At 39.5% G+C, this 14,210-nt stretch overlaps 1 protein-coding gene across 8 annotated transcripts in view; it reads right to left on the minus strand.

The window, feature by feature from the left end:
- Nucleotides 1-14,210, minus strand: part of mpzl1l (myelin protein zero-like 1 like) — a 55,845-nt gene that overhangs the window by 9,370 nt on the left and 32,265 nt on the right. For 5 of the 8 annotated variants that reach the window (XM_087992716.1, XM_043701038.2, XM_043701036.2 and 2 more), the window contains exon 5: nucleotides 2,928-3,027. The exons of the other annotated variants lie outside the window; for them this stretch is intronic. In XM_087992716.1, the coding sequence (XP_087848842.1) occupies nucleotides 2,928-3,027 (100 nt within the window). The remainder of the gene's footprint in view (nucleotides 1-2,927; nucleotides 3,028-14,210) is intronic. 8 annotated transcript variants of the gene reach the window in all.

Genomic DNA, 14,210 nt, shown 5'->3' on the forward strand with positions numbered 1-14,210 from the left:
GTCCTTGTCGCGTTGTTTGTCTGTTAGGCGTCTGCGAATGCAGTTGCGGGGATATGCGTTCTTGACGGATAGTCTGTAGAGATGTTTTCTTCTTCCCTTCATAGGTTGGGAGTGTTGCAGTGCATTGTAGCCCTTTTGAACAGGGTCTGAATGCAGTTTCTCTTGTGTGTGTTTGGGTGGTTGCTGTTGTAATTCAGGACCTGGCCGGGGTGTGTGGCTTTCCTGTACACTTTTGTGGTGCATTCACAGTTCTGTGTGCTTTGTACCATCACACCCAGGAATCCAGGACCCAATATACCGGCCACTACAACGAACAATTGGAACCGGAAAATGGAAGCAGCAGAAAATGGAACCAAATAAATTCCAGAAGACAGTACAGCAGCACTTCACAGGAGGCTCCAAAGTACTGAAAGTGTCAGCTAGACAAGGGACAAAACATCGACAAACCAACTTCCCAGCTCAGCGAACATACCCACAACCGTGATAACTTTTTGATTTGTTCACCTGGAAATAGTCAGGAATAAAACAGTACCAGAAATCTAAAGCTTTTATAATAGAGGGGGCAGCTTAGGCCAATAGGCTCCCAAGTAGGAAGGATGAAAAGTTAAGATGTGAAAAATTGAACAAATTGACCACAAAGATGACTTGCAGAAAAGGAGAAACTCAAGTGTCCACTACTTTTACGTTACAATAAGTTGTTTTGTTGGAAAGAAATAAACCTCACCAATGTGCTTATTCTACACTCAAATGTACAAATTGAGCCATAGAGATGTACAGCATGGAAACAGACCGTTCGGCCCAACCCGTCCATGCCGACCCGATATCCCAATCCAATCTAGTCCCACCTGCCAGCACTCGGCCCATATCCCTCCAAACCCTTCCTATTCATATACTCATCCTGAATCCTTTTAAAATCTGCAATTGTACTAGCCTCCAACACTTCCTCTGGCAGCTCGTTCCACAGACGTACCACCCTCTGCGTGAAAAGGTTGCCCCTTAGGTCTCTTTTATATATTTCCCCTCTCACCCTAAACCTATGCCTTCTAGTTCTGGACTCCCTCCACCCCAGGGAAGATACTTTGTCTTTATCCTATACATGCCCCTCATGATTTTATAAACCTCTATAACGTCACCCTCAGCCTCTGACGTTCCAGTGAAAACAGCCCTAGCTTATTCAACCTCTCCCTATAGCTCAAATCCTCCAACCCCTGTAAATCTTTTCTGAACACTTTCAAGTTTCACAACATCTTTCCGATAGGAAGGAGACCAGAATTACACACAATATTCCAACAGTGGCCTAATATGGGTTAAATCACTGAAATCAAGTCTACCTTCAATGAGCCTGAAGAAATGTGTGCACATACATGTTGATATTTGATTCATGTTACAAGGAAGTATTAATGCGACACCCCTGGATCCTGCTAGGGCACAAATGATAAAAGGGAAGAATGAGAGTTGGGGCTTGTGTTCAAAAGTGGTAATGAAATTCACACTGAAAAGAACACAAAAAATTAAAATGATGTGTATGAATGTGCTATAGCACAGAGACAGGACAGACAAGTGGCAGTACCGAAGTAAGCAGTTTGCTAGACTGTCTAACCTTTTGGGTGACCAATGAAGAAAAGGATGCAGTAATGCACAATTTGGCGGAAAAATCCTAGTTTCTTGACCCACTTATTTTACTGTGTAATTTATATCATAACATTTAAAAAAAAGACTCGGCCAGTATTTCCTAAAGCCAGTAAATGAAGATCAGACTTGCTCTTGCCTATTAAATTGCTATTAGCTTTTACACAAAGGTGCTGGAAATGGGAGTTGGAATCACTGTAGTGCCCTCTACTGGGCATCTGAAAGGTGTAAGAGCAGAGGAGCTTTTTGGCCTCAACTAACAATGAAGGTAATAACATTCAACATTGGTTATACACAAATCAGACACCAGCCTCAAGTGAATGAAATAGTGTGTGTAAATATTTAAATCCAGGATCTGCTGGCCAAGATGTACTACACTATCCTAGGTTGTGTGAAAGCAGCGTTTGCACTCTGGCTATCCCATTCAAATACAGTATACTGAAACGCATAGTTCCTGTACCTAGACCAAATTTTCCACAAAAAGTTGGGGCTTGCCCATTTCAGTTCAAATATCTTTCCAATTTGGTAAAACTTAATTCCTAGCGAACATCTTCTGGCACTGAAAATTGACCTTTACAATTTTGTGCAGTGACATTCAGGTTTTTTTTGAAAAAATTATTAATCCTTCTTAATCCAAATCTATATTTCCCTCTTTTTCAGTTTGTTTTCTGTCTGGGGTTTTAGATTGACACTTTCCCAAGAAGACCGTTTAACAACCTTTCACTCTGATTTTATGATGAAAATGCACACTTACAAAAAGCAAAAGCAAAATGTGACTGAAGAAACAAAATGCTAAAAGTACTCAGCTGATTAGGCAGTAGGGGAGGAAAAAGGTAGCGTTAAAATTTTAGGTGAATGAACTTTCACCAGAACCATGGACCACTTGGACAAAAATTACAAATCTGCATTATATCTTCCTCTCTCCACAGCCAATGCCCAATCGCCCGAGTGTTTACAGGTCTTAAGCAAAGGAAAAAAAGTCTATCTCGTGTGGAAAAAATAAAAATAAACAACACTAAATGAAGTCATAAAACAAGTTAGTTTGCAGGTCAGATCACCTCAAGAGATTTTAGTTTAATTTTTAGATTCTACGGAAGGTTTACACCTTTCAATACATCTTTTACAAAACATAAAGGACAATATGTCAATTGGAAACTTAAAGCCAAATAAACTATGTATTTGAGGTGCTTATTGAAAAAAAGTATAATGAAGAGGCTCAAATGAAGGATTTGACAATAAACAAAACAATATATAAAATTTTACTTGATTGAGAAAGAAAACAAAAGAACAAATCATACCTGGAATGGGCCAACAGACCTATGATTCATTGAGTCCTTCACACCTGATACTGCTGAATTCCTCAGGGGTTGTTCAGTTGGGAAGACATTTTCTACAGAACTGCCATTTATTTCAATGCACATTGAAGCATAAAGGAAGCACCAACATGCATGTTTGGGACAGGGAGGAAGCAATTACAAATGCTAATAAGGTACAAGCTAACTGGCACATACATTGACACATGCACAAAATACAAAGCTTCAAATTAAGTATTGAGAACCCATTTCAGCCACTTAGTGTAATGCAACACTTCACTTTAAAAAAAGTAAAATAACTGATTTTGTTTTTGTGCAGTGCATGCTGAGAATTGAAATAGTATATATTGCCTAAATTCTAATTCAAAATGGGTTTCCAATACCTTGAGTACAAAACTTAAAAAACAAACATACATGCAACAGATTTATAAATACACATTAACAGAAGTGTGCAAAAGGTTTGTTTCAATAAAGACAACCACAAATAACATATTAAATCAAAGGTAGCTAGAACTCCATATCAGACAACTTGGGAAATAAACCACACACATTTAAAAATGAATCCTTTACACCTCAAAGTCAGGCAAAAGTCTCACAGAAAGTTCTGTGTATGAATCAAGCCATCAAGGGAAAACATCAAGTAGATAAAAGGAGAGCTCTAACAACTGCAGACATCATCCATGGTTTCCAACTTTCACAAATAAGGACAATGATGAGATAAAATTTCCAAAACACAGGCAAAAAAAAACCCAAACATCAAATGACTTCAGTGTCAATAGCAAGTTTAAAAGAAACTGGCAGAGGTCTAAAATCACATTTTATAAATGGTCAGTGTCAAACTGTAATAGTTCTAGGAAAGAGCAGAACTAAATAGTGATAGAGGTAAAAAGTTAGTTGCATTATTTTTGGTTACAGACCAGATTGTTCAAAATCATTCCAGTATAATAAGACTGAGCCAATACAATAGCTTCTTTCTACTAAGCCACATCCAATTAATAAAGACTTTTATATTGAACTAACCTGAAGCTCTGAAGAAATAAATGATGAAAAGAACAGATAGTTGTTTTGTGATGCATCTCTCAATTGGAAGTCTATTATTAACTTGAAGTATGCAATTTCTGGCTTAGTTTGCAGGATTGGACTACTACAGTATGTACAGTTTTGGTTCATATGAAAGAAATACAGCATTGTTTTCAATTGCAATTCAAAGAAAATATGCTTGACTCATTCTGGGATGAAAGGCTTAACTTATGAAGGAAAATTGAATAAGTCAGTCACTACTCAATAGCCTTTTGAAAAATAAGAGATGACCTTGTTAAAACATAAAAGATCCAAGGAGACTTTACAGAGTCAAAGCATAATTGCCCTTATGGAAGAGACAAGATGATAGGGGACACAATTTAAAAATAAGGGGGGGGGGGGTCACCCACTTAGCAGGGGGGTCACCCACTTAGCGGGATGAGGAGAATCTTTTTCCTGGGAAGGTCAATGGTCTGTGGAATTCTCTTCTGCAGACAGCAGTGGAGGTTGAGTAATTGAACTTATTCAAGGTAGAGATAAATAGATACTTGAGGAGGGGTAGGACCAGACAAGGAGCTGGAGTTGAGATTGCAATCTTATTCAATGGCAAATCAGGCTTGAGGGGCTGAATGGCCTATTCCTAATTTCTATGTTCCGCTGCAGTCCTGTCATTGCTTCCCATGGAAACTTTATGATTGGAAGGCCGAGTGAAAAAAAAACCTGAGCAAGCACCTCCTGTCAGTTAATAAAGGTGGCATTAGTAGGTATCTACCAAGAAGCCAGCAGTTAACATCAATGAAACCATTTCTGTCGAAGATTGAGAATGCCTCAGGAAAGCAGTAGAGATAATTAGAAGAAGTATGCCCTGTGCGAATTGTTAAAAATACCCAGCATTTATTCATAATGGGACATATACTTCTAATGACAGAAGCTGGCAGTTAGATGTCTGAGGATAGAAGATTGGCACTTGTCAACCTCAGTTTATACTAGCCAGTATTTTATCAAATTTAGTCGAGATATTGGCATCTCTAACCAAGGCTAGCATTTATTGCCCATTCCCCCTGTGCCTTTGTGAAGGAAGTGATGTTGCTTTCCTGAGCTATAGGTTCACATTATACTGCTGTCAGAAAGAAATTCTAGGATTTTGACCTAGCACTGGTGAATAAACAGCAAAATATTTCGAGGTAAGGACTTGTGCTTATAGGTGATATTCCCATGCGCACGCTGCCCTTGTTCTTCTTGGTGTGAGGAGTTAAAGGTTGGAAGTGTCAGGGTGATGGCTCGAGTATTAGACACTATAATACTGAAAAAAGGAAAAAAGTACACTGGGGACACAAAGTACATGCAAGAACAATAGGAGTGATCTCCATTAAAGCTTTTAATAGGTCTGGGACTTCAACTGAATCTTTCACCCAAGAAATGACAGAAGTGGTCTTTAAAGTTGCTTTAGTATGTTGCTGCAATACATTTTATAGAAGTTACACATTGTAGCCACAGAGGACCTATGCTGGAGGGAGTTAAAGGTGATGGAGCAGGTGTTGAGCTTCTTGAACATGGTTAGGGTGGAACATGGTTAGTGTGTAATATTCCACTGCACCCCTGACCTGTGCCTTCTCGATGGTGGGTGTGCTTTAAGAGTTGGGAGATGGATTACACAGAATTCCCAGCCTCTGACTTGCTTTTAAGCCACAGTACTTATATGGTCAGACTTATTCAGTTTCTGGTCAATTGCAACACCCACAATGTGCCACAAACAAACTTGATAATGAAAATTTGCAGAAAATGATTTGTGTAACACAATTTTTCTCTCCAACAGAGCAAAAACCAAAATCACCATTCCTTCACATCTGACCACAAAATACCTTCCATTAATGGAGGGCATCAGATGCCTGACCATTATTCTTCATATTGAATAAAGGCTCTGAATCAGAAAGAGAGAGTAGTAGACTAAAGCACAGCTAGGCATACAAATGATAATGACTGAAAATAAGCTTACATTTTGAAAAGCAAGTCCCAGACCATTTGAAAGTCAAATTTAAGCTGTACTTTAAGAGCCTTAAAAGACAATTCCAACCAATTTAACAACATCCTTTGTAGGGATGTTACTGAACTAACAATCCAAGAAGCATGGATAATGCTCCACAGAAGAGTTCCATTCTCACCATAGCAGCTGGTGGAATTTAAATTCAATTGGTTAGTAAATCTGGAATAAAAGAAAGCTCATTTCATTAATGGCCATGAAACCATCAGATTGTTGTAAATATCCATCTGGTGCAACTAATGGCCTATAGCGAAGGAAATAAGCTGTGCTTATTTGGACTGATCTATATACGACTCCAGGCCCATCACAATATGATTGGCTTGTCACTGCTTCCTGAAATGAGCTAGCAAACCACATAGTTCTATCAAACTATTACTGGAGGTGTACCTATACTGTTTAAGTTGCACTAGTTCAAGAAAAAGTCTCACTGTCGCCACCTTCTGAAGATCAATTAAAGCTGGGCGACAAATGCTGACCTTCAAGACTGTAAAATAATTTGATATGTTAGCAGATGGTGAACACCATTCACAAAATGCCACATCAGGAAAATAGATTTCTCCTTACATACTTCTTCTCAAGGAATATTTACATTTCAAAACAAGATGAAAGGAGTTCAAAACAAAAAAAAAGTTTAAAAAAAATTTATAAAGTATTTCAACATCAAATGCAAAAGTATTTCCTCACTCTAGATTTTCTAATAATGTTTTTCGTCATGTAAAGGTTTCTTTAGCTATATGTCAAATGAATTTGTAATTTTTATTTTGAACCAACTGACAAGAAAATAATGAATGCTTATTCCTAGAATGTTGAACATCAATTTTCTATTGTTCAACTTCATGACCTGATTGCAAAATTATTTTTTTCAATACAAAACTGTTTCACCAAACTAAGTTGACAGGATTCACAAATTTGAATTCCTATTGAAATCCTGTTCTGTTCAACTTTACTTTGTTTTAGTAACATTAATGACTCAGGAGTGATGCCAGAGAATTGCAAACACTCAGCCATTGTTCAAAAGCACTTATAAAAATTGGCCCAGCAATTAAAGACCAGTCAGTTTGACTTTGTGGTGGGGAAACCCCACAAACAATCAATCATTCAGAATAGAATTAACAGTTACTTAGAAAAATGGGATAATTCAGAAGAGTCCACATGGAATCTTTAAGGCAAACTTTTGACTAATTTGCTGGAGAATTTTGAAGAGGTAGTAGAGAGGGTTGATAAGGGCAAGGCTATTGCGGTCGTGTACATGAACTTCCAAAGGATGTTTAATTCAAATCAATACACCAAACCGGTCAGGAAAGTGATAGGTCGTGGAATAAAATGAACAGAAACAACATGGATACAAAATTGTTCAAGTGACAGGAAACAAAAAGAGTAATGGTTAAAAAGCATTTTTCAGGATGAAAGGAGGCTTGTAGTAGAGATCTCCAGGGGTTTGTATTGGGACCCTTGCTTTTCTCCATTTATATTAAAGACTCAGATCTTGGAGTACAGGAGAAATTTGTGGACAATAAGAATTGAAGGTGTTACAAACTAGAAGAGTGTAGAACTTCCAATAGACACTGACAAGTTGGTGGACTTGGCAAATAAGTGGCAATGAAATTCAATGCAGAAAGGTATGATTAATATGCTTCGGTACAAAAAGCAACCTAAAGACAGTATAAAACAAGGGTTACTACTCTAAAGGGACTGCAGAGGCAGAGCGATTTGGATGTATAGGTGTATAAGTTATTAAAGGTGGCAGAATAGAGGAAATGTAACAAAACACACAGTAGTCTAAACTTCATTAATAGGGACACGGAATGCACAAGCAGAGAAAGTAAACTCGACCTATTTAAGCCAAGATTAGGCCTTAACTGCAGTACTGAGTACACTTCTGGTCACAATAAATTAAGGTGGATGTGAATGCAATGGAGAAAGTGCATAAGAGTTTACAAGAATGGTCCCAAGGATGAGAAACCTCAGTTTGTGAGGATAGATTGTGAAAATAGCGAGTGTTGTCGTGGGGTTCCATGGAGAGGCGAAAACTATGAGAAGACCTGATAAAAGTTTTCCAAATCATGAGGGATCTGGACAAAGTAGATAACAGAAACTGTTCCCACTCATAAAAGGATTGAGAACCAGAGGGGCACTGTTATAAAGTGCTTTACAAAAGAAGCAAATGTAAGGTGAGATAAAACTTTTTCGTAAAGTGAATAGTCCACGTTTCGATGATTATTTATTTTAAAACAACATGCAGGGTTATGTGGGAAAGGCAGGATTTTGGCAATAGGTTAAAATGCTCAGGGGGGAGACTGTGCAGACAGTGGGCTAAATGGTCTTCGGAATCATAACTGTGATGCCAATTCTCCTTTGCAAATCAAGTTGCCAAATTAGAGGTGTTACTTCCACAGAAGCACTCAATGTTAACCATGTTTTAGTCAAGCAGGACTCAGATCAGGCAGCTTCTCTTCATTCAAATTTGTAATTTTTATTGGATGTCAGAGCAATTCACACAAAATGCAATCTAAACACAGGCCTCTAGTTTTAGTGTGAGTATCATATTTTCAACCACACATTTTTCACATGTAGAATCAGAGGAAATAAAGCAGGAGCAAGTCACTTAGCTTGAGTCTGCTCTTTCATTCATTAAGATTATTGCATCTTCTACCACTGTTCCTATATAATTTGATATCTTAATATTTAGACATCTATAGATCTTTGGTTTCAGCCTCCACAGCTCCCTTGGGTAGAGTGTTCTGAAGATTAAACATCCAAATAAAGGAATTCTTTCTCGTTGCCAAATGGCCTATTTCTTGCAATGAGACTGTATCCTGATCTTAGATACCCCAGCCAGGGGGAACAACTTCCTACATTTATAATATCAAAGCCTGTAAGAATTATGCACTGAATGAGATCCCCTTTCACATCAAAACTTGAGAGAATGTATATCAATCTCTTCAATCTCTAATTATAGGTCAATCCTGCAATCCCAGGGATCAGTCTGGTAAACACTTAGAATCCCTACAGTGTGGAAACAGGCCCTACAGACCCTCCAAAGAGTAAACCAGCCAGACCCATTCCCCTACCCTCCTAATGTACATTTTTACCCTTGACAAATGCACCTAACCTACACATTCTTGAACATTATGGGCAATTTAGCATGGCCAATTTACCTAACCTGCACATCTTTGATTGTGGGAGGAAACCGGAGCACCCGGGGAGAATGGGCAAACTCCACACAGACAGCCACCAAGACTGGACTCAAACCCAGGTCCCTAGTGATGTGAGGTAGCAGTGCTAACCACTGAGTCACCGTGCCGCCTTGCCAGTTCCTGACACGGAACTAATTTTTTCCTACTTTGACTCTATTTTTTTCTCCTCTTATGCAGTTCTTTCCCACTTACATCAGTGATTTCTGCTTTACATCAGTTTTAACTTGTTGAACTCCTTCACTGGCAATTATATTTTTCTTAAGTAAAGAGAGCAAAACTATAGACAATACTCCAGGTGTGATCTCACGAAGGTTCTATACAATTGCAGCAAGATTTCTTTACTCCTGTTCTCAAATCCTATTACAATAAAGGCAACATACTCTCTGCCTTTTTAATTGCCTGCTGCATGTGCACAGTAGCGTTCAGCAATATATAATCAAGGACACCTGGCTCCCTTTGCACATCAACATGTTCCAGTCTCTCACCATTCAAACAATAGTCCTTATTTGTATTTTTCTTACCAGACAATTTCACATTTTTTCAAAACTATATTCCATCTACTTACTCACCTTATCCAAATGCCCTTGAAGCTTCTTTTCATCATCCTAATAATTTACACAGTCTTGTGTCATCAGTAATTCTGGAAATATTACAGTGGGTCCTCACATCCACTGATACAGATTACAACCAGCTGGGGGTGCAGGCACTGATCCTTGTAGTGGCCTCCTGGTTAGCAGCCTGCTAACCTGAAAATGACCTATTTATTCCAGCTGTTTTCTGTATATCAACCAATTTGCAATCTATGCCAATCTGCTACTCCCATGTGCTCCAATACTGCTATAGATTATCTAAATAAATTACATTCCCTCATCTAATTTGCTAATCCTCAAAAAATCTTGAATAGGTTTGTCAAACATTATTTCCTTTCATAGATTCATGTTCTGTCCAATCCTACCACTAAGTGTCCAAGTAACACATCCTCTATAATCACTACTAACATTTTCCCGAATACTAATATCAAGTTAATGTGTCAATACATAGTTTCCAGATTTCTCTCTGCCTCCTTTCTTAAATGATGGGGTTACACTTGCGACCTTCCAAACTACAGGAGTTAATCGAGCCACGTGCCAATTGGCATAGGGATAAGAAAATTAGGAAAGTAAACACGTGGCTAAGGGATTGGTATGGGAAAGAGGGATTTCACTTCGTGGGGCATTGGCATCAGTTTTGGAACTGGGGGAATCTGTACCGTTGGGACGGTCTCCACCTGAACCAATCAGGTACCAATGTTCTAGCGAAGAGGATAAATAGGGTGGTCAGTAGGACTTTAAACTTCTGAGTTGGGGGGGGAGGGAAGGGAAAGTGAAAGCGACAGGGAGTATGGAGTTAAATGGAAAGATAAGCAGCAGGATAGCATGTGTGCAGGAGGATTTAAACTTGAGGCAGACTGAGAATGCAGCAAAAAGGAAGGATAACTTAGGACATCTTTTGACTTCCAATATCTCTAATGATAAGAAAGTTAGCATTAAGGCACTTTACCTGAATGCTCGTAGCATTCATAACAAAGCAGATGAACTAATGGCACAGATCATCGTGAATGATTATGATGTGGTAGGCATCACAGAGGCATGGTTACATGGGGGTCAGGACTGGCAGTTAAACATCCAAGGATTTTCAACTTATTGAAAGGACAGGGAGGTGGGCAGAGGGGGCGGGGTTGCCTTGTTAGTTAAGAACAAAATTAAATCTATGGCACTGAATGACATAGCGTCGGATGCTGTGGAGTCTGTGTGGGTGGAATCGAGGAACCACAAAGGCAAAAAAACCATAATGGGAGTTACATACAGACCTCCTAACAGTGGTCAGGACAAGGGGCACAACATGTACCGGGAAATAGAGAAGGCATGTCAGAAAGGCAAGGTCACGGTGATCATGGGAGACTTCAATATGCAGGTGGACAGGGTAAATAATGTTGTCAGTGGATCCAAAGAAAGGGAATTCATGGAATGCTTACAGAATGGCTTTTTGGAACAGCTGGTCATGGAGCCCACAAGGGAGCAGGCTATTCTGGACCTAGTGCTATGTAATGAACCAGACTTTATAAAAAATCTTAAAATAAGGGAACACTTAGGAAGCAGCGATCATAATATGGTCGAGTTCAGTCTGCAGTTTGAAAGAGAAGGCAAAATCGGATGTAATGGTGTTACAGTTAAATAAAGGTAATTATGAGGGCATGAGAGAGGAACAGACGAAAATAGACTGGAAGCAGAGCCTAGCGGGGAAGACAGTAGAGCAAAAATGGCAGGAGTTTGTGGGTATAATTGAGGACACTGTACAGAGGTTCATCCCCAAGAAAAGAAAGATTATCCAGGGAGGGATTAGATAGCCATGGCTGACAAAGGAAGTCAGGAAATCTATCAAAGAAAAAGAGAGATCCTATAAAGTGGCCAAGAGCACTGGGAAATCAGAAGATTGGAAAGGCTACAAAAACAAACAGAGGATAACAAAGAGAGAAATAAGGAAGGAGAGGATCAAATATGAAGGTAGGCTAGCCAGTAATATTAGAAATGATAGTAAAAGTTTCTTTCAATACATAAGAAACAAACGACAGTCAAAAGTAGACACTGGGCCACTTCAAACTGATGCTGGAAGCCTAGTGATGGGAGATAAGGAAATAGCTGGAGAACTTAAGTACTTTGCGTCAGTCTTCACAGTGGAAGACATGAGTAATATCCCAACAATTAAAGGGAGTCAGGGGGCTGAGTTGAGTATTACAAAAGAGAAAGTGCTAGAAAATCTAAAAGGTCTTAAAATTGATAAATCTCCTGGCCCCGATGGGCTACATCCTAGAGTTCTGAGGGAGGTAGCTGAGGAAATAGCGGAGGCATTGGTTGAGATCTTTCAAAAGTCACTGGAGTCAGGGAAAGTCCCGGATGATTGGAAGATCGTTGTTGTAACCCCCTTGTTCAAGAAAGGATCAAGACAAAAGATGGAAAATTATAGGCCAATTAGCCTAACCTCGGTTGTTGGTAAAATTCTAGAATCCATCATTAAGGAAGTGGTTTCTAAATTCTTGGAAGAGCAGGTTCAGATTAGAACAAGTCAACATGGATTAGTAAGACGAGGTCGTGCCTGACAAACCTGTTGGAATTCTTTGAAGAGGTGACAAGTAGGTTAGACCAGGGTAACCCAGTGGATGTGGGGGTCTATCTAGACTTCCAAAAGGCCTTTGATAAGGTGCCACACGGGAGGCTGCTGAGTAAGGTGAGGGCCCATGGTGTTCGAGGGGAGGTACTGGTATGGATTGAGGATTGGCTGTCTGACAGAAGGCAGAGAGTTGGGATAAAAGGTTCTTTTTCGGAATGGCAGCCGGTGACAAGTGGTGTCCCGCAGGGTTCAGTGTTGGGGCCGCAGCTGTTCACATTATATATTAATGATCTGGATGAAGGGACTGGGGGCATTCTAGCAAAGTTTGCTGATGATACGAAGTTAGGTGGACAGGCAGGTAGTACTGAGGAAGTGGGGAGGCTGCAGAAGGATCTAGACAGTTTGGGAGAGTGGTCCAGGAAATGGCTGATGGAATTCAATGTGAGCAAATGCGAGGTCTTGCACTTTGGGAAAAAAGAATACAAGCATGGACTACTTTCTAAATGGTGAGAAAATTCATAAAGCCAAAGTACAAAGGGATCTGGGAGTGCTAGTCGAGGATTCTCTAAAGGTAAACATGCAGGTTGAGTCCGTGATTAAGAAAGCGAATGCAATTTTGTCATTTATCTCAAGAGGGTTGGAATATAAAAGCACCATTGTGCTACTGAGACTTTATAAAGCTCTGATTAGGCCCCATTTGGAGTACTGTGTCCAGTTTTGGTCCCCACACCTCAGGAAGGACATACTGGCACTGGAGCGTGTCCAGCGGAGATTCACACGGATGATCCCTGGAATGGTAGATCTAACCTACAAGGAATGGCTGAGGATCCTGGGATTGTATTCATTGGAGTTTAGAAGATTAAGGGGAGATCTAATAGAAACTTACAAGATAATACATGGCTTGGAAAGAGTGGACGCTAGGAAATTGTTTCCGTTAGGCGAGGAGACTAGGACCCATGGACACAGCCTTAGAATTAGAGGGGGTAAATTCAGAACAGAAATGCGGAGACATTTCTTCAGCCAGAGAGTGGTGGGCCTGTGGAATTCATTGCCACGGAGTGCAGTGGAGTCCAGGATGCTAAGTGTCTTCAAGGCAGAGATTGATAAATTCTTGATGTCACAAGGAATTAAGGGCTACGGGGAGAATGCGGGTAAGTGGAGTTGAAATGCCCATCAGCCATGATTGAATGGCGGAGTGGACTCGATGGGCCAAATGGCCTTACTTCCACTCCTATGTCTTATGGTCTTAAAACCTATGCATTTGGAAGATGAGCACCAATGCATTCACTATCTCTAGAGTTACCACTCTTTCAACATTCTGGGGTATAGATCATGTTGATCAATGATTTATTTACTTTCAGTCCTGTTTATTTCTCCAATATTACTACTTTTCAAAATAATGCTAATTTCTTCTGCTCCTCATTCTCATAAGGTTCTTCGATTATCTACTATTCCCAGGAGGGTTTTTGCATGAACAATTTACTTTGCAGTATTTCTTATTCTCTGTTGTAAATTTTTCTGTCTGCCTTTAATGTTCCCAATTTTTCTTTCCTAATCTTTTCCTTTTTATGAAACGTACCTATAGATGCTTTTACAGTAAGTTTGTGTTTATGCTGGTTTACTTAAAATTTATTTTCTCTTCATCAGGGTCTTGGTCCTCCTTTGCCAAGTTATAAAATGCTCCCAATCTTCAAGGTTACTACTTTGGCCAACCTTAGAAGTATTTTCCCTTGATTTAACACAATCTTGAATTTCTTTTGTTAGTCATGGTTCGCTGACCTTTCATGCAAGGTTTTTGTGCCTCAGAAAGAATGCAGATTTGTTATGGTTTAACTATTTAAATGGTATTATGCATTTTAATGT

The sequence above is a fragment of the Chiloscyllium plagiosum genome, unplaced genomic scaffold (assembly GCF_037043375.1).
Source record: "Chiloscyllium plagiosum isolate Xiang-an unplaced genomic scaffold, Cpla_swu_hap1 HiC_scaffold_12, whole genome shotgun sequence".
NCBI classification, from domain to species: domain Eukaryota; kingdom Metazoa; phylum Chordata; class Chondrichthyes; order Orectolobiformes; family Hemiscylliidae; genus Chiloscyllium; species Chiloscyllium plagiosum.